The sequence below is a fragment of the Phalacrocorax aristotelis genome, chromosome 3 (assembly GCF_949628215.1).
Source record: "Phalacrocorax aristotelis chromosome 3, bGulAri2.1, whole genome shotgun sequence".
Taxonomy (NCBI): Eukaryota; Metazoa; Chordata; class Aves; order Suliformes; family Phalacrocoracidae; genus Phalacrocorax; species Phalacrocorax aristotelis.
Window position 1 is genome coordinate 111,224,437 of NC_134278.1, and position 23,995 is coordinate 111,248,431.

General features: G+C 42.5%; 1 protein-coding gene across 1 annotated transcript in view; it reads left to right on the plus strand.

Moving 5' to 3' along the window:
- Positions 1–21,242: 21,242 nt before the first annotated feature.
- EPAS1 (endothelial PAS domain protein 1) overlaps positions 21,243–23,995 on the plus strand; it is a 79,940-nt gene continuing 77,187 nt past the window's right edge. The window contains exon 1 of the mRNA XM_075089084.1: positions 21,243–21,574. Within this exon, the coding sequence (XP_074945185.1) occupies positions 21,549–21,574 (26 nt within the window). The 5' untranslated portion in view covers positions 21,243–21,548. The remainder of the gene's footprint in view (positions 21,575–23,995) is intronic.

Here is a 23,995-nt window from a genome sequence, read left to right on the forward strand (position 1 = left end):
GAAAATTAAGAGAAGTGGTGATTTTGGGGTTTTTTTTCAGCATGCCACTGTAAAGAAGGCTGTGTGTTTCTCCTCTGGTAGAGGAGGCAGCTGCAGATGTATGCATTCAAACATCAGGAACTTGTGGTTTTGCCCTTGTCGCACAGCTGGAATCACTAGCCAATTGTTTCTTTTTAGCCTTGATTTGGAAATAACTTTCTGCCCTGGGAGTAATCAAGCTAGAGTCCCTGAGTGCCCTTACTCAGGTAGGCAAGTGGATGGGTGGAATAAACAGCTGCATCAGTTTTCTCCACACAGAGGAAGAGGTCTGTCTCACTCCTTTGCTTCAGCTGTATGCTGCTTGGACTCTGAGATAATTCAGTCTTAATACCAGCACAAATTTCTGGGTTGTTTTTTTTTAATGGGTTAGTTTCCTTCTGGTTAATGAGTTAAAGTGACCGATATGAATAGTCTGATGAGCATAAGGCCTGGCATGACGTAAGACAGGAATGGGTGTGGGAAGCCAGATGGTAGAAATACTTTTCACCTGTGATGAACAGTTAGATAAGGTCATTTGGTCTCCTGGAGCTGCAGTAATTTTCCTGCAGCAAGGCCTTAATTCTTTGGACAACTCTTGTAAGTGGGGTGAGATGCCAGGAGGAAGGGCTGCTGGTCTACACCAACCTGAGCCCCTCTGGGCCTCCAGTCACCTGCTGGAGCTTTCCTGTGCTGGCCGTGCAGCTCTCCTGAAGTGCTAGAAAGTATTACAAAAACTCTCCTGGGGAGATATAGGAGGGTGGAGGCTTTTTTTGATGTTGTTTAACTCAAAGTTCTTAGGCATTCAGTTTCTTTTTCCAAAATGCCCAATGGCTGTCCTGAAAGAATCAGTTTACTAAATCAGTTTTATAAAAGTGCTTTGAGGGGGGGAAAAAAAGGCAGCTTGTAAGGAATTGCTGGCATAATTCTAGAAAAAAAACATTACTAATATTAGGGGATAACCATTAAAAAATTTTTTAAAAATATTTTGTACTATAATAATTACTGTTAAATGCTGTGTACTCAAGGAACTCAAAATACAACTTTAATATTTCAAAGGACAGAATTGGGACTGTAATATTCTTGCAAATGGGTTATACACAAGATCCAGACTAGGGTAGTGCAAGGCTAAGGCTATACACCTGGAAATTGCAGAGTCAACACATGCAAAATATGCAGCAGGAAAACAATGTTAATACAGCAGCATATCCATTTGATTTTACGGCACATATTTAGCAAATGCAGAAGCATGTGAGTCTGCTGCACAATGACTGCATCCCACTTAGCTGAGCTCCCTGGGAGTTCCCTTCATGTCTTTAGGAAGTGCTTTGGACATCTTGCAGAGGAAGAAAGAAATTTGAAAGATATGATCCATTCTTGAAGAGGCCCAGCCTGACACTGGTGATGCACTAATAAAGGGTGTTGAGGAAAACATGCAGATAAAAATAAGGGTCACTGTTAAATGATGGTGTGATTACACAGTCTGGGCACATTCACAACTTGGTGGTTAGTTCTCAGTCCTGCAACTTGCAGCAATCCACCCACTTGCAGCAAATCCAAAGCCCCAGAGACTTTGAGGGATTCCACAGTAGGCTGTCAGTATGACGTGTTTTTCAGGAAAACATTTTTGAAAAAAACAGCAGTGATGGTATTTGCTGTTGGAACCTCAACTCTTGCATTTCTTACCTTTGAGTGAAGTGATTTTTATTTTTTGAAATTGGTTTCCTTAAAAACAATCTCCCAATCCTTCCAGTGGTTCATCCAACCGTTTTCCATGTTCACCTTAACGGTGCTCAGGTTACACACTTCTTAAAGTTTAAAACGCTCCTGTTAAATGTAGATATCTTTATGTCTCATTTCCTAGCAGATACACCTTCTCACCCAGTAGTATGCAAGTAAAGCTTTGAATTAAGACTGTCATTCTAGAGGGAGTGGAAACTCTCCCTCCAGATGAGTCTTCGGTGGTTTTTTTTCTGGCAGAAAGGGAAACTGTTGGCCTGTGAAAAAATTTGTCCTGTGGTCATGAAACATTTGGAGCACTGGTAGTTTCATCTGCATGTGTTATCTGACAAAGAATCCAAGATCTAAAAATCCCAGTGCTGTTACTTACATGGTTAAATACTGCAAGTACCTACCACACCCACAGCTTGAAGTTGGGTCCTTTTTGAAGGAGAGCTGCATATGCCATTTCGTCTTGCAGTCTCTTTAAAACAAATATTGTTTTCTCATTGCCTGAAAGTGTTTCCTTTTAAATGAATGTCATGTATCAGTGTGAGACTTTTAAAACAGGAAGGCTAACAAAATGGGAAACGATGCTTGCTTCTTCATTATTGAGAAGATTAAGCAGGTAATTTCTTACAACAAATTCCCTTTGCTTAAGAAATGTCCAAAATCTACACAAATGAGTTGGAAATGAAGGATCCAGCCAAGTGCAAGCGCTGAAGTGCATACCTGCATTCAAGCAGGAGTTGTTATGCGATTTACTCATGTACTTACACGGGCACGTGCTTTACATTGCAGAGCTAAGAGAGCTGGCCTTTCTAAATTCAAGATGATATCTCTTTGTTCTCTTTTTTCTTTTCCTGCTGTTATAACATGAAATAGTTGCCTATGAACCTAACTTAACTAGCATAGCTATATACGCTGATGCAGACACGTACACTAGCTCCTGGTTGCAGATGACCCTGAATCTTCCTATGAAAATGAGGAATAGGTCTAGCCAGATTGTAATTTTTACCTCAAATGCCCCTAATATTGCTCCTTACTTGCTCTGCTCATAAAGGGATAAAGAAGGTATTATCTCCTCATGTCTTTGGCTAATGATCTGGCCAAAAGTAAATACAGACTGCATCACAAGAATGCAAAGGGCTTAGCTGCTACTGGCATCTTGGTCAGGGACGACCCTCCTCTGCAGTTGCCCTGCCACAGCCTCACCGGCCCAATGGCAACTCACGCCAATGGGGCTCTGCCGACGGAGCGCACACATGCTCCTCAGCAGCAAAGCCACCATGCTGGATAAAGATGTGGGGCCTCCTGTAAAGCACGTAGCCTGATGGCAGCTCTTCCGTCTTAAAAGCACTGTGAAGGAAGTGTGCTGGTTTGCCTTGCTACCTGTGCAAAGCTCCCTATGGAAGGGACCCATTTTGCTGAGAAATGTGGGTGGTGGTTCGATGAGGAGAGCTCTGGCCACCTTTATTTCTTGTGCTTTTATACATGTGTATTCCTAGGTTTTTTGTTTCTGCTGTGCACGATGGTATGTACTTCCAAAGAGGAAGAGAGGTTTCTTTTCTTATGGATGAGAGACACCCCTACATGAAAGAAATAATCCCATGTGGTGGTGTACAGCAAATGATTAACAGCGGCCATATACTCTTATCTAGCAATAAGCATATCAGTTGTACCACATCAGAACTATCAAACCTATTCTTCCGACAGCCTTGCACCAAGCTTCTCGCTTTGCTGCCTGATAGTCTGTCTCTTTAACTGTTGATGAATAACTGAATGTCATAAATGCATTAGCTAACATTTTAAAAAAAAATTAAACCCTTTCAATTTCTTGAGTCTTTTGATCTGCTGTAGACGAGTCCCCTTAAAGGACATTCCGTTGACCAGTATGGTTGTAGTAAAGATTATGGAAAAAGTTTAATCTATAATTTTCTCCATGCATTGAGGTCTGAGGATAAAGTGAATAAAACCTTGGTTTGTCCCTTGAGAAAGGATTCATGACACAGAAAACAGCAAGACTAGGAGCTGGGTTTTTGCTGGGGAATGTGCATGCACTTCCTGGTTTTGGAAAAGTGCAATCTTTTTATTCTTTGCCATGTGTTCACATGATTTTAAAAAAACAACCAAACAAAACTTTTCACAGTATCAGTGCAGTTGTAAGAACTCTTGTATTTTAGTGCTTTTGGAGTTAATCAATATTAATGACAATTGATAGTGATAAGCCTTTAAGTATTTCTTAAGAGGCCTCTATTTCTAAGGACCTGCATACACAGATGGTGTATGCAAAATGCAAAGATGTGAGGGACTCCTATACATGTATAGCCCTCAATCCAGAGAAGTACTCAATTTAATCATCCCTTTTCCATGGCCTTCAGTTAAAATACCCCCAGCCTTGGGGTAAACTATACATGTTACCAATCATGATACTTCGCTGCATGAATCTTTGTATATATCTTTATCTATATCTGATATCTGCAATATATCTTTGTATAACCCAGTGTTAACAATGTTTTGCATTTCTGCCTTTTGAAAAGAAGAAAGATCAGGATTTCATGGCAGGCAGCCTCTGGTTCAACGTACCTCTCTAGCACGTTGTAGCTTTTTTTTGTTGTTTTTTTTGCACATTACTCTGAGTGAGCCAGGGTTGGTATTAATGAACGCAGATCAAACCTAAAATAAAACACAAGGCAAAAATAAAATGATTGGTTTGGAGCATACTTCTGGGATTTACATTCATTTTTGGGGGTTACATAGAATGCTATAAACAGGGGAAGAACTTCTGGGATTTACATTCATTTTTGGGGGTTACATAGAATGCTATAAACAGGGGGAGAACATGGTATTCGCTAACAAAAGGTGTGGGGGAAGAGGATGCATGTTTGTACTGCAGTCTTATTTACTGATCTATGAGTATTTATATAGGTTTTTTTTTTCCAGGGCAGGAAACCCTGAGCTAGTGTAAATTGGTTGAGTTAATTTATCATGGTGTTGCTGACTTTAAAGGAGGCACCTGATCTACATCAACCAAGGATCTGCATGCATTCTAGTCTTCTGCTGCTAGGAACTGGCAAACTATGCAATTAAATAAAGAAGAAAATGCATTCTTATGGTGTAACCATATACACTGGACACGTAAACCAGTTTCTGCCTTCATGTTGATACCTTGTGTGCACAAAAGTTTAGTCTGTATTGCTATTGGAAGCCATTGCTTTTAGAGGGAGTCTCTGTATTTTTAGTATTGACTATAAAGTTGGGAATAAACCATTACAATAGAATTAATCCAAAGCTCTGTCAGAATTTCTCATGATAATAAAAATCTTATGTAAAAGCTCGTCTGCTGATGGAACACACAAACTTGCAGCGCTGCCTGCCTGTGGAATTTGTGTTTCAGCAGTGTAGTACTTAGGTTTGATCTAATTTCCACTGTGGTCAATGAGTATCTTCTGACCTATTATTTTCATTTGAGAAGTGGTTAAAGCCCGTGATCCCGTGTTTTTCCCATGCTAACTGGGTGATTGTGTAAGGGAACAAACTTGAAGGTAATCCTAAATTAGACAAATCAAAATAACAAAGGATTATTGTGATAGAGCATCAATTTAAATTATCTTTTCTGGCACGTGTGTGCTTGTTTGCTTTTTAACTTCTAAATGAATATTTACAAAAAAAGTGATAGGGTGATGAAGAGAACTTGTTTTAGGAAGGTGAGGACTGCAAGACATATTGTGTGGACTGAGGGCCAGTTCCTCGGGCAGAGTAACTGGTGCAATTTCTCTGAAGGTTTGACTTGTTCTATCTTAATGTCAGCTGTATTGAGCACATGTAAGCATGAATAACTCTGAAATATATTTTTTTTCCTCTGTGGTGGATGGGAGGATGTGTGTGACAAATGTGCAAGATAAAACAAATTAACATAATGTAAAATATGACGGGAAATAGTTAATATTTCATCACTTCTGCAAACTATGGTAACATGTACTTAGATGTCTGTTTCTGTTTCAGTGCTTAAAAGACAGTATAAAAATGTACTGTAAACAAGAGACAACCTTCTGTGAGACAGCTGTGTTAAACTACTTAGAATTTTTCTTACTACTGAAAGAACGTTAAAAAAAATAATATCTTGAGAGACAATCAGTCCTTCTAGGAAAATGCCAATTAATAGAGAAGTCGTCCTGTTTCTAATAACCACATTCCCCCCCGCTTCTTTTTATTTACTGATTAAAAAATACTTCCTGGTGCAGTGCAGTTGGAGAACTTGGCAGGCAGTCTGCATTTCAATGGAGCACAACTGCTGCCTTTTCTTCCCTTGGACTCTCTCAGCCCAGCTGTAGCGGCTTCCTCCCTCCGCTGGCTCTGCTCCTTGTGCATCAAGGACCAGGTGGGGTCTGGGTCAACAGTTATTTACATCAAAGATTTAATGCTGTTCTTCCAGCAAAATGTTATGGAATTTTTGCTTCCTGTATTTCAAATCTTTTATATTTGAGGATAGCAATGTTTATTGTTGGGACAGTAATAATATAAAGCCCCCAAATATATTGAATTTAAAAGAAAACAAATAATAGAAAGCCTGACTGGAAACCAGAACATGGCACATCAGGGTAATATAGAGAGATGTGTATCATCTTGGCTGCTACCCGCAGCGGTGGCTGGTAATGGGATTAGTCACAGCTAGAACTTCATAAACGGGAGGTTTGTGGCAAAGGCACTCTGAAACCAGTTGTGAAGTCTCAAAGGCTGATATTCGCTCACCAGGAGGCAAGGTTATTGACGTTATGCTCAAGTATAGTAGTCCATTGACACATGTAGCCTTCCTTGGAAACCAGTTTTTCATTATTGCATTCTAAGGAAGAGTAAGCAATAAGGTGGGCAGGCATCTGGCTGACAGCCCTGACAAACCTAACCAGGCAATTTCAACTCGGTTGACTCATGGGTTGTCATAACTATACAAGATAACCTAACCTTGAAGTTATTCCTAGCATTACCCACTTCTACTAAAAGGTAGTTCTGCACAGTAGCAGCATAATGAAGCAATGAAAAAGTGCTTATGAATGTTTTTGTAACTACTGTCTTGTACCATCTGAGGAAAATCAAAAGGTCTTGCCCGTACGCTTCTGTTGGCCTTCTTGTGAGGCACTGAATTACTTTAGTGTGCATGTGTATCTGTCAGTTTGAAATTTGCCTGCTTGCTCTCCCCAACATGTGCATAACCAGACTACTTGGCACAGTCACACAGAACACCGACAGATCCTCCCGTCCACGTGTCAGCCTTTCCTCCACCACGCAGCTCGCTCCAACAGAAGCTAGTTGTCAAGTATCCATTTCAACACGCTTAGAAATGCATGAAAGAGTAGAGCTCTTCGCCTGCTGTTCTAGCACCAGTTGAGTGCTTCAGAAAACTGTTTTCTTAACAAAGTGTCTCCCTACAATTGTGCCTTTCACATAGCAAAAATAAACGAAATAATATTTATGTTATTTGTCAATACCATAGGTGTGTAGCCAAGAAATTCCCTCTATAAATTGCTACTTGGAGAGCATTAAGGGAAAAAGGCTTCCTTCAATATCTTTATATACTTTCAGAAAAAACAAGGTGGACTGTTGTTCCTAGTTGTATTGGAAATGTGTCCAGATTCATGATAACTGATTCAATTGCCTTGCAGTGTATTAGGGCTCTCTTCTTGTTTCTTGTTGGTTTTGGTTGGTGTTTTTTTCTACCAATCTCTATTACTGCACATGATTGTCATAAAACCTTTTTGAAAATATACAAAGTAATATATTTAAACTATTTAGATTTTTTCCCCAATCCTTTTGCTACACAGCCAGGCTGTTGTTCCTTCAGTGACTGAGCACATTCTTCTCAGCATGAACACTTTTTGTTGCAGAATTACTATTGATTTACTGAAACTTATGTGCATTGATCACTTTTATAAAAGAAAAGGAATGGGATGTGGTACCAGCTTGTCTGCTATAAACAACAGATCATGGGTGTTGAAGGCTCTGGAAAACTTGACATCTGATCTACACAGCACAATAAAAACAATACCAATGTGTTGCAACCTGTAAAACAGGACAATATTTTGTAAATAATAAACGAAAAGTTTTCAAACCTAGGAAATGGGTACCCACCATCAGGGAGGAGGGAAGAGATGATGCATCTTTAAAAACATTTTCTCTGTAATTCCTCTTTCATCATAAAATTAATGGAGTGGGAACAATTTAGTTTAATTGTGTGGTTTATGTTTTCACTCTATTCCGTTTGCACAAATTTGTGAGCGGTGTCCTGTATGCTTGTCGCCAACTTTGTGCTGCTGAATCTGGGCCTTCTCATGACAGCTGTGAGAAAAAAAAAAAGGACCCAAGGCACCTGAAGATGGGATCTTTCAGCTGTATGTCTGTCAGCTATTTGTACGTCTTTTCTGAGAGGTGTTCTAAGTCAATGTCCAGTCACAGCTCACTCTTCCTGTTAGTGAAGTTAGTTTTCTCTAAAATCTAACTCTGGATAGTTAAAAGTCTTGGTTTTGTCCTTCTCACCACATTTGATTACCAGATGGTTACCTGTTTTCTTTTTTTTCCCCCAGAAGCTTTTCCATATTTAAAGTTTGTTATTGTCCTGGTCATGCCGAAGACCTCTGACCACTCTCATGATCTCTCGTAGTCTTTCTATGGCTTTATCCACTTCTGAGCACTGCATTTCAGGAAAGGTATGGTTCAGCCTTATGGCTGAGACCTATGTGCTGAGCAGAGTGGCAGAATTTTTCCATGTGTCTTATGAGCTGGACTCTCACACGGATGTCTGAGTACAAGGATGCTGTTACAGAGCAGGAAATGCCGAATTATGTTCACTTTATGATCCACTCTTTAGTCTCCAAATTATTTCTTGCAGAATTTTTGCCTCACCTCTTGTTTTCTGAACTGTATCTGTGCAGTCAGGTATCCTAGTAACTTGCGTTTTTCTTACTGAATTCACCTTTTCCCCCACTTCTCCAGGTTTACCAAAACTAACTTTCCTTTCTAATGCTATCATCCAACCTACACCCACAAACTCCTCTCTCTCCAGTGGATTACTGCCAAAAATAAAAGGATGCATCAATGTATTCTGTGGCTTGCCAGACAGTGCTAATGAATTTGAGAGCTATGACCGTCATCTAGAAGGCCTGCAACTGTGTTCCAGCTGAAAATTAATTTGGTTGGGCAAGATTTGTTGTTGATAGATCAAAAGTAACTGCTGTTACTCTCTTTGTTTCCTTCCACAGCAGATTAGTTTAACTATTTACCATATAATTTTTCTAGGGATTTAAGTTAAGTCTGGAAATCTCGACATCTCCTCTCTTTGACATCTCCTCTCTTTGACATCTCCTCTTTTTTTGGTCACACAACCCCCCTCCCCACCACCCCTTCTTTTAGAGGTAGCCACTGAGTTTGCCTCTTCTGGGTCTTTGGTACAGCAGCCATTCCCTGTTAGCTCTCAAAGATAAACGTTTGAGGTTCTGCATTTACTTTAGGCCAATTTCTAGGTATTCTACTGCAAACATAAGGTGAGAGCATTTAACTTAAGTATTTCTCTTACCAATTCTGTCTAATCTGCAGGATACATAATCCCTGTCGCTAGTGTCACTGTTCCAGCAGCCTACTCGCAGCTGGCTTTTGGTAAATGCTGATGCAAAGATGATGTTAAACACTTTGGCCTCCTTGGCATCAGATCAGTTGGCTGATTCATAATTTGAAGTCATCCCTTATGTTTTTCTTAATTCTAGTGAGACTGTTAAGAAAGTGTTGCAAGGCACTCACAAAAGCTACTGCTTTGCCCTGCAGTAAGGAAGCTGCCCCTGTGGGCCAAACTAATGACTGATGCAGATCAGGCTGTCGATGATAGAGAACTTGCAAGAAAAGGAAATTTAAAATGGCAGGGCCATTGGTAGAGCTATGAATGGTGGAGCCTATGCTGAAAGGGATATAAAAGTATGAATTAATAAAATGTTATTAGTTCGCTTAAATGTTAGAATAACAAGCAGTAATGCTAAAAATCTGAGCATTTATATTTGTGTACTGTATTTGAGAGAAGTCCAGTGACATAGAAATATCATGATGAAATCAAAAGTATTTCAGTGCCACTCATAACAAAGCTTCTTGGCTTACATATTGACAGGCTGAAATGACTTGCATCTGAGAGTTTTAAAAGAGCCGGATGAATGGGTCTCTGGGATACAGAGTTCTTCCCCAAATAGCTATTTGAAACTGTGGAAAAGATGAAGAGATTTGACCCACAATTTAACATTGTAGCAGCATTTTTAGAAAGGTAAATTATAGTTGTATTTTGGGGAAGAAAATTGAATGACTAGTATGAAACCTGGTAAAGAACGAACAGATTAACTTAGTTAACACAACAGTGCTGCAGTGTAAAATACACCCCACTAAACAAAACCTTTCTGGAAGGTTTGCTCCCATAAATCAGGAGTGTTTAAGTAACATTTTTTGCTTCCTGTAAAACAGTTCAACTGATGTCATACACTGTCTAAATTAGTAACTAAAATGACTCAGTTTAGCAGAAGATACTGAGTGTATTGAAACTGTGTGACTGACAGGTCTTAAAATGTAACTGTGACAGGGACAGTCTTTCTAGAAAGGTTTGGAAAAGCTTAGTTTTTCACCCAGCTCTGATTATGTTTAATAGCGCCCTTGGAGTAAACAAAAACTAGCCAACAAGCGTTTGCAGCCTGTGCAAAGACTGGGGAAGCACGAGGCAATGGAGACTTGCAGCACCTGAAGGAAAGCAGTGGAGATGGTTAGTAAACTGGACAGTGCCAAGATGAAGCTCGCTATGCAGTTTCACAGCAAAGTAAAAACGGAGACTATGTGTGCAAGGCGCAAACCTGGAGCACAGTGATGCTGACAGCAGTTTAATGATCTTTGGCTGGATAACTTACTGAACCTCAGTATCTAGTATGTTTGTAACTCTGAAGACTAATGTGATCCTTAAGTTTACGAACTGAAGAATTTCAGGCAGTATTAACAGAACTTATGCTTCCCCTGTATTTTACACAGAAGATGCTTTTATGGTGCTTTCCAGTTAGTCCAATATAGAAATTGCAGGAGATCCATCTGGGAATAAGTAAAAGAGCAGAAAACTGCTTGTAGTGGCACATGGAGAGAAAACCTGCCTGAAGAGTCAAGCAGAAGGGTGGGAGCTGACTAGACTGCAGATCATTAATAACTCCCAGGCAAAAGGGAATGAAGTTGAAAAAACTTCTTACTGATTTCAAAAATCATATAACATGTTACAGGTAGTAGAAGCAAGGCCATTTCACACTTAGTGTAGGTTTTCAACTGGGAGGATAAAACATGAGAGCATTTACCAAGAGTTGTGATGGATTTTTGCCAAGCATTATCTAAAAGATATTAGAAGACTTCCCTGTGATATGCTGTTTTATTGGCTTATAGCTGTCAATTTATGACAACTGTATTTAATTAGTCTTTTTAAATGGAGCATTTTGAGTGAAGGTGAACTGTCAGTTTGAGAAAAGGATGAAGAGTGACATGGGGAGAGAGCTGTTGAAGGGAGAATCTGGGATAGGTCTGTGGGAGAAGATGGAAAGAGGGAGGAGAGAGGGTGAGGATTTAAAGGACACTAAGGAGCTGGCATTTCTCAGCAGACTCCTGCAGGACAAAAGCTAGTTAGGAAACAGCACTGATGGTGTCAGGTGGCAGATAAAAACATGGGAGCCTTTCTGTTTCCCTGAAAGGGGGGAGTCCTGTGGCAACGCCTAGAGAGCTCTCTGCTTCCTCCCAGCTTGGGTACAACCTCAAACTGCTGGAAATCCCAGTTCTGCCATTTTGGCAGAATTGGGAACTCTTTTGAAGGATCCTTTTATGGACATCTTCTAAAACATGAAGATTAAAATTAACTCAGCTTTCATAGGGCAAAAAAAGAGAAATTCCAAGAGAAAAATAAACAGACCCCTTTTACAAGGCATGGAATATTTTGGTCGGTTGGAACAGAACTTCAAGGTTCTGTCTCTTTTTTTTTTTATTTTTATATCATCATCTTCTGCGTGACTGAAGTTTCCATATCATAAAAGGGGTGTTTCACATTCCATTTTCTGTTTAAAGCTAATAGGAACTAACCGTTTGTGGTGTTTATGGACGAAAAACTCAGCTAGAAAGTGAAAGTTATCCCACACAAGTGTGGGACGAGAACACGCTCTAACCTCTGAGCTCGGTACTTTGATTCTGGTACTTGCCAGTAACACTACATGCTTCATGCCAGTTGAGCAGCACAACTTCCAGCCTCACTACTTTCATCTCAATACTTCATAATCTGTGTCTGTTATTTATTAAAGAAGTGTATGAGTTCTGACATAAATTACTTATTTCTTAATCTCTTGGGAGATTACTTTATTTGTTTGCCAGGTTTCCTGGAAAAGAACTGAAAATTGCCTTGTAGAATAGATAGTTCAGGGTTGTCTTTCTGTTTTCATTATTTTAGGTTGCATGGCAGGGTTATCGGGTATTTTCTGGCAAAAATCACTTTTAAAATAATACTGTTGTTAATGTGAACTAGCTTTTAATGTGAATATAAACTTCTGTTTAAGTTGTGTGTGTTCAGACGGAAAAAATCACTATTTCCATCAAAAAGCATCCATTCACAAGCATCTTTGGGAACATTTTTAGGAGACAACTACAGAACCTAAACAAAGAAATGAAGACTAAACAAAATATGTAAACAAAAATATTTAGGTACAAAGTAAGAGCTGTGTTAATAATGTGAACACTGAGTTAATTCAGACTGTTGGCGAACTCTGCTGAAGTCACTTATGTGCCTGTAACTATGGAAATACGCCAGCACTCCGCGTTAAGCCAAATCATGAGTACCCAGTCAATGAAGGACTTAAGTTTAAGTTCTTTACTTAAGTATTCAGGACAAGTCACGGTTTATTGAAGTAGGACACTGACTCCCAACTGTTACCTTACCTTTGGACATGGCTACAGATTATGAATGTCCTTCTTATTTTTCTGACAGTGTGATATGCACAAACTTTTCCAATGCTTTTCTGAGGCTCAGATGCCTTACATGACACAGCTCTAAAGAATCCTAATAAATCATACATCTGGATAACCAGATGAAGCTTCATGCAATCACTGTTTGGAACTGTGTAGGTTTTGGGAGACGCTTTGATATCCAAGCTGGTTTTGAGTTGAATTGTTGTGATAACAAGAATAGGTGCTATGATTTCAAAATCCTGCTGCTTTTATTGAAAACTGGTGTCAGTGGGGTATCAGGAAAATCCCACCATTGATCATTTAGCATAATGACAACAACTTGCGCTGGCACTGGGAAGTGTCTCACACTGACTGATGTAGATGCCATTAGTGTTAACTGGGAGGGGGCAGGAGGTCCTGTTTTCAGTTTCATAATTTGCATGGATGTTCTGTAGGACTCTTGCAGCAAAACTTCCACCTGCATCTTTGAAAACTCAAGCACAGTGTTCACGTTTGCTCGTTGTTTGCTTCTGATGCAAGGCATGTCTGAGACTGCTATACTTGTCTCCGAGTTGGTGACACAATTCAGTGAGAAAACCTGCTGAGCCTGTCAGGCTGGCCGAGATTTTGGGCTGTACTGGCCGAACATGCTCCACTATTTGAAAAATGTAATTGGAGGTTTTAGCTGCGTTCCCAAAGTCTCTCTGTCTGAAGAGAAAAACAGTTTTTAACATTGTTCTTTCCTTTTGCTGCTGCACTTACGTGATATGTCCTATAGACAAGTAAGTCAACAACTCGCATAGCTTGAGCAAAATCTTTTGTTGCAGCTGGTCTGGAGCAGATGATAGATAGAGCTCTAATAAACTTGCTGGAGATGGAGATTCAGAGGTTTTAGCATTTTTTGAACTTAATTTTAGGACTGTTTGAAAGATAATGTCTTTGGAGCAGTTCCTTTGCCACTGGTAAAGAAAGAAGAAAACCCACATATAATAATGTCTTAGATTCCATGTTACTGAATGGGATTTCCAGATATTTGAAATGATTGTAGTTGTCTGTACAATGTAAATGAAGAGTAGCTTGGAATCCGTGACTACGTAAGGGTATTTATGCAGTCCCCAGCTTGGTGGAGATATAAATACCTACCCTCGTTAGTGGTGCTTCTGCTTAATATTAATTTTGAGTATGCAAAAATGAGACGATGAACTCTTATTTGAATGTATGTGTTGTGACCAAGCTCCCTGCTAGATTAAATTATCTTGGGTCCATCATTAATGCTAACTTGCAGCAAGCTGTAATGGTTCTTCTTGTTTTAATTCTTATGAGTACTGAAAACCAAGGATTAAGGGTTTGGAGAATGTTAGAGCATTCCCTTGCCAAAGCAACTAGCAATGGAATTAAATCTGTTTCTCCACAGAAATAAATGACTTGGTATATCATAGTTGCAGTTTTCTCCTACTCTTATTTTTTGCTTTCTCAGTGAAATAGCATGTTATCATAAATTATATATTACAGTGTAATGAAGAGAAATGTCCATTAGTATGTGCAGCCAGGGTCATTATTGATAACAGTTGCCTCACGCAAAGCACGCAGCCGGAAGAAAACGAGAAAGTACAGAGATGGCTTCGGGGAAAAAGGGGGACAACTATCCAACTCTCTGTCTGCATGTGAATCACTTGTACTGTTACCAATATCTCGCGTTGTCTCTACTTAAGAGCCTATAAATATTTCCAGGAGCAGATCTACTTGTCAAACAAATGTTAGGCCCCGTGCCAAATGGGTCTTGGAGTGGTTCCCCAAAATAGAACAAGTTTCAGGGTGAAAGGGAAAAAGGTGAACTTTACCAGCACTTTAAATAGTCAGGTTGGTGTAATCTTGTAGCCGTTGAGGAGGCAACTCACGAGCAGCTGGGTTGTCTGGGCAGTGGGGGTGTGCCAGGTAGCTGGAGGCTGTCCTAGATGTCTCCAAGACCTGAGTTAGGCTCTTGCTCCAGGTCATACTCTCATGGAAGTGATGTTTTCACTGTTGACTTAGAGAGAGCTAAGGGAGTCTTAGTTATGGTTATACACTGTATCTAAGACTACCTTAGATCAGTTACGGTTTTAGAGTACCCAGGATACATGTGGGAGTTGTACAGCAGTACCTTTGGGCTGGGATTTCAATTACCAAGAACCTCACCCACTAAAAACTAGCCTTTTTTTAGGACAAAAGAAAAAGGCCTAGAAGTCCAAGAGCTCCAGCAGTACTGTATGATATCTTTCAAAGGATGCAGTGATAAGGAATTTATCTTTTTCTGACAGTGTTCTGCTCCCAGAAAAGGTAAATTTTTTGGCAGAGATTTGGCTTTTAGTATTGCAGCACCTGAAGAATTCAGGATTTTTAAAAGTTTTGTAATAATTCGTCACCTTATGTAGGTGACAAGTGTCCACATGGTTAATGGGTTCAGTGGCTTTGTTAAACATCAGTAATTTAAGAATGACTGTTTTAAAACAAACACTTATCAAGATCTTCATTAAAATAAATTAGTCTTTGATGAATGAAAACAAAGCCCAGATCTATTTGCCTGGCTTAGGGTCAAATCAGCATTTAGTGCTGGGATTAAGAGAGCTCACTGCTTCAGTTTCATTCTAAACTGAGTTTTCATTGGCATTATGTTAGAGGGAAATTCACTGCTATGCAGAAAGTTGGTACAGGCCTGAGCACCACCCATGTGCCATGCAAACCCTCTAGAAGTAACCACCAGAGATTAAAAGATTTGAGAGCTGCATTGCCTTTATATTAAGGTTCCTAAAATAAATTTAAAAAAAAGTAAAAGAATCTCTTGGCTCCTTTTAAAACTCAAAGTTCTGCAGTAGGCATGTTACACTGTCTCTAAATAAATATTTGTTAAGTGACTGAATGTTAACTACTAGGCATCGGTATCAGCTTCTGTATTGCAAAAATCTTCAATCATACCTTTCCATCTCTGTGGGCATTCATGTGGAACAGAGTGCTTTTGCTCTCATTTATGTTGCTCCTCTTCCTCCTCTTCAGTGATAACTGTTTCTTGGGGACAGGAGGTGATCAGTATTAGAAACATCGCTACAAAACTTGTCTTTTAAAATCCACCCAGAAGAACCATTTCCCTTCCCATCTCCTAAATGTTACTGTTGTTTTTGCTGGCTTTGATTAAAACATGCCTCTGGTGATCTTGTGTCCATATTTTCTTCTCACAGCTACTGTCAGGGAGCAGGAAGAGGCTGCAGACCCCTTCTGCCCGATCCTAGCCCTGATATCTAGTGTGGGTAATATGGAGGGTGAAGTAAATAGGTTAAAATAGAATAGGAGGTAATACTTAATGTTGTATCTGTATGGTGCCTACCTTCCAGAAACATTGCAAAAGAATTTCTGAAAATGAAGTGAAGGCCATACCTGCTTCATACTTCATTTTCAATAAATTGGACTATTATTGCTTTATATACAAAAAAGCATACAGTAACAGACTACATTGCAGATTAAGCTCACTCCTCTTCGGTTGTTTTTTTAAAATATACTGGATTCTCATGTGTGCTCTAAGACTTTAAGCCCTTAGTGGTTGCCCTGGCTGCCCGGCAGTTATTTCCATTCTAGATAGTCAGGGTCCTGCTTAGGAAATGTGTTCAGCCTTTTCTCTCCACAGGCCAATAAAAAAAATAATAGTAACTGTGAAACATGGTATTTCTAAATAATAAGCTATTGAAAGTCAAGGGAAAAAAACAAAACAAAAGCCTTCTTCATTTAACAAGATGGATTGCATCTGTTTTCTCCTTGGTTTCTTGGTGGAGCTTTCCCAAAATTTCAAAATGATAGTTCCCAGTATTGGGACGGGATTGTTTTTGTGCAGTTACTCATCATCGGTTTTCTTTCCAAACTGATTCTATTGCAACACATTGCTATGTTAATCAGACTTTCTTTGTTTTACCACCTTTCCTTGGGATAGGCTTCAGACATCTACAGTATGTCATTTTGAAAAAGGCTAAAAGATAAGCTGAGTAATTTTAAGCCATTTAATATTCACAGGTACATTCCCAACATTTTGGCCATCATGTCTTTTTTCATGTGAGTGTCATGGCTGAAACGCCTGGAATGTGTCTGTAAGTAATCAATGCCTCGAAACGCTGGAGCTTATCTGTGCGCTTTGCTTGAAGATGTGCACTCGGTGTTTGGAAGCTCTTGAAAACATCATAATGTATTCCCTCAAAATTACATTTTAAACTGGCTGGTCCAGTGTTGCCTATAGAGTGCATACTGCTTTCTGCCTAGGGTGACGGGGAGTGCTGTTATAGGTTGTCCTTAACATCTGTTCTTGTGTGAAAGCAATCTATGTGCCTTAATGTACATTCTTGATTAAGAATTCTCTCTGTAGCATGAAACTAGCAAAAGGCAAAGTAATCCTAAAGACTCTGCAGGTGTGCTAGCTGAGGTGCTGTTCCCTACCTTGGCAAGTGGTTGGTGCCACTGCAGAGAAAGGACACAGCTACTGATTTTGCAGAAGGTGCATCTATACTAAGACACAGGCACACACCTGTAATTATGAAAGAAGGCCTGTGTGAGTGTGACTAGTTGCACAAGGAACAGTCCTTAAATTTTTTCTTTTTTTTTTTTTTGCACCGCAGTTCATTTTTTATATCTCCGTCTGAGTAGTCCCCATGTTATCCCATGACCTTTTGTGTTTTATCCAGCTTATAAATATCACTCTTGCCCTGCTAACAAATTAACCCAAAGTTTGGTATTTTTCTGTCTCATTTGCTACTGCATGTAATAAATGTTCTGTGGCTGTAACTTATTCTGGTACAAGTGAAGAATTCTGTCTCTTCTTCAAAGGATCAGCTATGTTGCAACAACAGGCTCTCCTTTCTCTCCTTCCGTTTCCCATAATGTCGTTATTTGTTATCACAAGCATAAATGTTTTGCTGTCATACTTCCTTGCAGTATTGAGGAGCCAGAAAAAGACAGAAAACTAACAGGGTTCCTTAATGAATCTGAAACACTTAACCCTCTCAACAATCTGTTTTTAATAGCTGTTTTTAATTTTAATGATTACATCTCTGCTGCAAGGGATGGAGCATCCATGTATTCTTCTGACTACTCTGGAGCAGTCATTGCCGAACAATGTTGAACTTCTCTATGTTTTACCAGCACTTTTTGGTCAGTACAGGCACCAGTAGCATGCAAACATAAAACAGGGTACTAGAACTGCTTTCACTTCGCTCATGATAGCTATGCACTTTCAAACTGGTGCAAGCACTGATTTGGATGGTTGATTACATACATATGCATGTCCTGAGAAAACACAATGTAGCATAACTGGTCCTAAATCAGTGGTGTGTTTCAGAATAAATGGCAGTAATCAGAAGCTTGCCAGCCTCTTGTTTGGGTGTTCCTGCCTGGGAATGCCAGAAGGGTGAGCTGAGCACCAGGGGCCCAATCACTACCGTATGCAGATTTTCTAATTTCTCAGTGTAGTTTAAACTTGAGGGTGGGTCATGAAAATCGCTCACACACCACCATTTAATTTTTGTAAGTCATCTTTGTGTTTTTTTCCATAGTGGCTAGTCCAAACACAATTGACATGAACTGGTCCCCTGTAGACTTGAAGGACCCTTCAAGAACAAGCAACTGCTATCCCAGCAGATGTTAATGAGTCATTTCAATTACCTCATCTGAAGGTTGCTTTTAGGAAATAAAAAAACTTTCTGTTCCTATATGTCTCGAATAATTCACACAGGATCAATGTGAGTCACCTCATATAACTTCCAAAATAGAGTGGACAACATAGCTACTTACATTTTCTCTGACCATCGAGAGTAAGGAAGGCCCATCTGTGTTGTTGATTCTGCTGGAAACCTTGATGTTGTGGGGGTTGGGAGGGGAGACAGAAGTTAACCCCTGCTAAGATCATCTCATGACGTTTTCTGAGTACTACTTCTCCTTCCATGAGCTTTTACCTACTAAGCTAAGTGTAGTATCTAGCAAAATTGAGATAAAATGTAAGGAGTAATAAAGGCATACGAAACAGAAGGAGCTCTTACAATAGTGATAGTAATAGGACAAACCGTGCTTACTGTCAGTTTGAGGTTTTTCTTGGCTTTCCTGGCAGTTGTCATCTCCTGCAGATTAAATTTTGCGCTTCTGTAGAGTAAATGCATTCATGGTGTGGCTCCTATCAAAGCTTCTGAGTAGTCTAAGAACAGAGAAATTCTGCCTTAGGGTGGTTGCCACTCTTAACAAATACTGACGATCATAAAGGAGATCAAAGCAGTAACGAGGTGTATTTGAGAATAAAATGGTGTGATTCTCTCTACTGTTCTCCAGCAAGGAGAAAAGTTTTCTGTGTCCCTGTAGGTGCCATGGGGCCCCTTATGGTCACGGGGTGGGTTAAGTAGAACGAAAGTGCTATTTAATACATATTTGATCTTTCCCTTCCTGCATAGTAATGGAAAAGAGAGGGGATTATCAACTAAAGTAAGCTCCAGAAGACAGACCATTTGTTTTCCTCATGGTCAAGATGGGGAGCGCAGTTGCCAGAAATAATAATGTGGACAGCTTCAGGAACTGAAGTTGCGATGGAGCTGTAAGAATCACTCAGTCTTGCTTCTCCTTCCTGACACAGCAGCAAGATTCTGGTTTTGCTGGCATTGATCAGCAGTGTTGAAGCCCACCAGTCTGTCTCCACAGAGGAGGACAGGTGGTGGTTCCTGAGTGGCGCTTAGATGTGAATTCTCCTGTTGTCAAACCGCCTTCAGGCCTTGCTGGTCAAGAGAGCGAGAGATTTGGACTGTTAATCAACGACACTATATCCACATAGGCAGAGCCAACAAGAGTTAGGCCAGTGGGCTAGACCTGGAATATTTGAATTTTACTGAGGGGTTTAGATTTAGCCAGTTTGCTCTCCTTGTCTGATTTTTGAAGGCAAGTTGTTTATCCAAGTGAAGTGCTTTAAGATACAGCAAGGAGCATTGACATCAACAGAGATCAATGAAGGATGAAGAGGTCTATTTAATCTAGGAAATGAGTGACTTGGCTCTTTGATCCTATTGCATTCTCTTATTCCCAGAAGGTTAAATTTAGTCCTGCATACACAAATTCTGTTTGACTAAGTTTACTTAGGTTTTAAATATTTGTGGGTTTCTTTTGTTTAGGTTCTCTTGTATAACCAGAAAAAAACCCAACTGTTACCACATAATTAGGCTGTTGCTGTGTAAGCATGTGTAGCTCTTTTCAGACTTGAGAGCAGAATATGCAAATTCAAACCCAAATGCATTTCTTTAAACATTCATTTTGTATAAAAGGAAAAAAAAAACAAACCAGCCAAACAAAAAACTCTGACCCATTGTACACAAACCAGCCTGTGACATGGCACAGGGAAATTGCTCAAATTTGAATAACCAAGAAATAAATCTAGTTCGGCTCATTTTGCCTGCAGTACTTCCATTTTTCAGAAGTACGGGAAACCCAGAGCAGTTTAATGCAAAGGTGTGCATTTTGGTTTGAGATGTAAAAATGTAAGGTAGGACTTGGAAAACATGAGGATAAGATTGCAGTTTCTACTGGGATGAAAGCCAGTCTCGGAAAAATTCTCATAATCCTTTTTCTAGAGAAGTTAGTCTCTTCGGTTTTACGTTGATCTTACCTGCAGCAACCCATAGCAGGTGCTAGCATGAGATGCGCTTTGGCTGCGGCAAGTAGCCAGTTCTTGCTCTTTCTTATACGTTGCTGCGTGTCAACAACGAGGAGTTTTAAGAACGTGTAAGTCGAAATATGCAGCATGACATAGAAAATAAAACTGAAAAACCAGGGCGTGGAAGGAAGTCCCACGAGGGTGGCAGAAGCGCGATCGTCCAGCACCTTTGCACATCCCTTTAACCCCGATGGCTGCCGCCCGCCCTCCCCTCTGTGTGTGACGGGAGCTGAAACACGAGGGGGATAGCTCAATAGTCCGAAGCCAGCACCGTCCTTGCTGCGAGTGCCAGCCCTGCGGCGCGCTTGCTGCCTTTGAATGTTTAAAGTTTTTAATTTTTTTATCCCGCGTCCGGGCTGCGCTGAGCGCCCAAGGGGCGCAGGCAGCACACCCCTTTTCTAAGCAGGGACGCAGGCCGGAGGCGCCCCGGGTCCCCCCGGCAGCGCGGCGGGCGCTCCGCAGTGGCGGCGGGGCAGGTGCGGCGGCGCCCCCCGCCCCTAGGGTCGCACCGACGGGGCGCGCTAGGAGCTACCGCGGTGAAAACGCCTTATGGGGGGAAGAAGGGAAAGAAAGAAAGTTAAACAACCGAAGGAAAAAAATAAAAGGGTGTCTGTCGGAGAAAGAGGCGCCCCCGCCGGAGCCGGAGCGGTGCCGGTGGGGCGGGGGGCCCCGCCGACCCCCCGCCGGGCAGGCCGAGGCCGGTGCCGGTGCCGGGGGCGGGGAGGCCGGGGCGCGGCGGCGGCGCCCCGCCGGCCCCCATTGGCGGGCGCGGCGGCGGCGGCGGGGCCGGGCCGGGCCGGGCCGGGTCCGGGGCGGAGGGGCCGGCCCTGCCCCCGCGGCCGGCGGCGGCCCAAGGTTTAAAGTGAGAACTTTCTGCGGGCGGCGCCGAGCCGCACAGCCCGCCGCCGCCGCGCCGCTCCTGCCCCGCGCCCCAGCCGCCGCCTCCCCCGGGCGGGCCGTACAATCCTCGGCAGTGTCCTGAGACTGTACGCCCGCCTCGGGGGCGACCCGGCCGAACCGGACCCCGGACCTCCGGCCCTCCCCGCCGCCGCCGCCCGCCGAGCTCCGTCCCGCGGGCAGGTGCTGAGCCCGCCCCGGCCCGCCCGGCCCGAGAGGCGGCGCAGAGCCGGCAGCCGCCGCGATGACAGCTGACAAGGAGAAGAAAAGGTGAGGGGGCCGTGGGCGAGGCTCTCGGCTGCTCGGGCCGCTTCGTCGCCCTCCTTCTCCTCCCGCGCTTCGCCCGCGGCAGCGCCGTCCCGCGTGGGGCCGCGGCGGGACTCCCCGCGGGCAGGGGCCGAGGGCGGCACTCCCGGCGGGACGGCCCGGCCTCGCCTCCCGCCGCCGCGCCTCTGCCCGGGCTCCGGACCTGGAGCCTTTGCGGGGACCGGCTGCGGCGGGAGTTCGTTCGCCCGGCCCGGGCTGGGGCGAGAGGGGCGGGGGGGCAGCGCCGGGCTCCGCCGGGGCAGCCCGAGCTCCTCCGCCGGGGGAAGAGCGGCGGCCGGGCCGGGGAGCGCCTGCCCGGGGGAGCTGCCCCCGCCGGGCGGCACCGCGGCGAGCAGCGCCCTGGGAGGAGCCGCCGCCGCTGCGGGGAGCGGTCCCTGCCTCGGCCGCCGCGTCCCGAGCGGCCGCCACCGGGAGCGAAGGCGGCCCCGGCCCCGGTCCCGGTCCCGCGGGGCGGGCAGGTGCGGCGGGCGGGCACGGCCGGCTGCGCCCCCCGGGCAGCCTGCCGGTGCGGGATGGCTCTAAAGGGCGTTACGGCAGGGCTCTTCGCTTAGTATCAATTAGGAGCTAGTTATTAGGAAATTGGTTTCCAGTCGAGGAAGGTGGGGTAGCCGCCTTAGCAGCATACGTTTCATAATTAAAGTCGCGTGGATGTAATTGACAGGAGAGGTAAACGCTTACTAATTGTGTAAAACCGATAGGTTTCGACACATCCTCGCTCCAGCCCAAGAAGCTGGCCGCGTTCTGCGGGGGACTGGCATCTCCTGCGGTTCTGGAAGATCCGCAGCTGTCAGCAGCGGGCTTGGCTGCAGGGGCGCCGCGCAGGGTGCTGCGCTTCGAGGAGGGTGTAAAGGTAGACCTTTCCCTACGGCCATAACGAACCTCCCAAATGGAATAAGAGGAACTTAATAGTTTTTTCGTAGTTGCGTCAAAGAGTGTATTTTTCCTTGGTTCTTGAGGTTCAACGTCAACCTAAAACTCATTATCCCTAACACAGAAGTTACAGGTGGAGATTGAGGGAAGTATCTAGTCGTGTGGTTCCAAGCCTATAAATTATTCCCGTGGATGAGGTGAGGGCGCTGACATGGTGAAGGCTAAGCAAGTGAATAAACCTCCACAAAGTCTCGTAACAGGATATTTTTTTGGTCTGTTTTATACAGCGGGCGGTCACAAGGCTGCCTCTATTACTGGCTCAGGTCACTGTTCTCACGATAGGTTATGTTCATAAACGATGTGATTTACAGACTAAGAATTTTATCTTGTTATTTGTCATGTGTACTTTCCAGTTGATGATGCACTAAACTTTTTTTTTTGGTTTGTCTAATAGCTCCTTTTTTATTGAGTCACCCTGTGCCAATGTAATAGGGGAAGTACTGTAGTATAAACCATACATTTTCCACGTAGCTAGCCTCAGTTTATCAAATGCTAGTGTATTAAGGTTAAACAGTTGCCTCAAGTGTATTTTGTTCTAGGTATCAATCTTCAGTGCAGGGTGTAAAATACGGGTACGTTTTGTGTCTCCTTGTGCTGAACAGGACAGTAAAAAATTATAGTACACTACAATGTAGTTATAAAAACATGATATAGTAATTTATAGGAATGAGAAGAATGAAATAGCGTACATATTGAAAATACACTGGGTTCATTGTATCACCTCTTTTTAATGAGGCACTCTTAATCTCTTCAGTTTTAACCTCTTATTTTCAACACAGTGAGGGATTGAGCGCTGCCTAATCTTGGAGGACGGCACGCCGAAGTGCTTTGTGGAAATATTCTTCAGATACAACGTAGAAACTTCACAGGAGTAAAGTGTGAACGCTGATTTTACGTAAATCTCGGTGACATTCCGGTGACAGTTTTCTGTCTCTCTCAGGAGTAGGCTGTTACCTGGTTCATGCAATTGTTGTGTAAATGAATGCTTGTGGAAGAACTGGGAGGGTGTCTGTAAAATGAGGGATTTCAGACAGCTTGCTTGTGACTCCCTGTGTGTACGTCCCCACTGGGGATGTACCCTATGTAGCCTGTTCAAGCAAGGTTTTTTTTTCCCCTAAATTTTCCAATACTATTATAGAATAGATTTATTGCCTTGAGTTCAACGGTGGTTGTATTATTTGCTTGATCTCCATCCAGATATGCAGCTAGGAACTTTAACCTGACTCGCTAATAGCATTTATAAATCAATTTGAGGGAGAAAAGGTGGTGGGGGTAATCTGGTTTACCAGATTTGCAGGCAGCTCTGGGCCATATGTTTAGAGGAGCAGTTGTCTTACTGTCAAACAGATGCACTATGGAAGATAATATTTGATTCTTTTAATGGCCCATTTAAGTTGAAGAGTATCCTCAGGTTCTCATTTGAAGCTCTCTCTT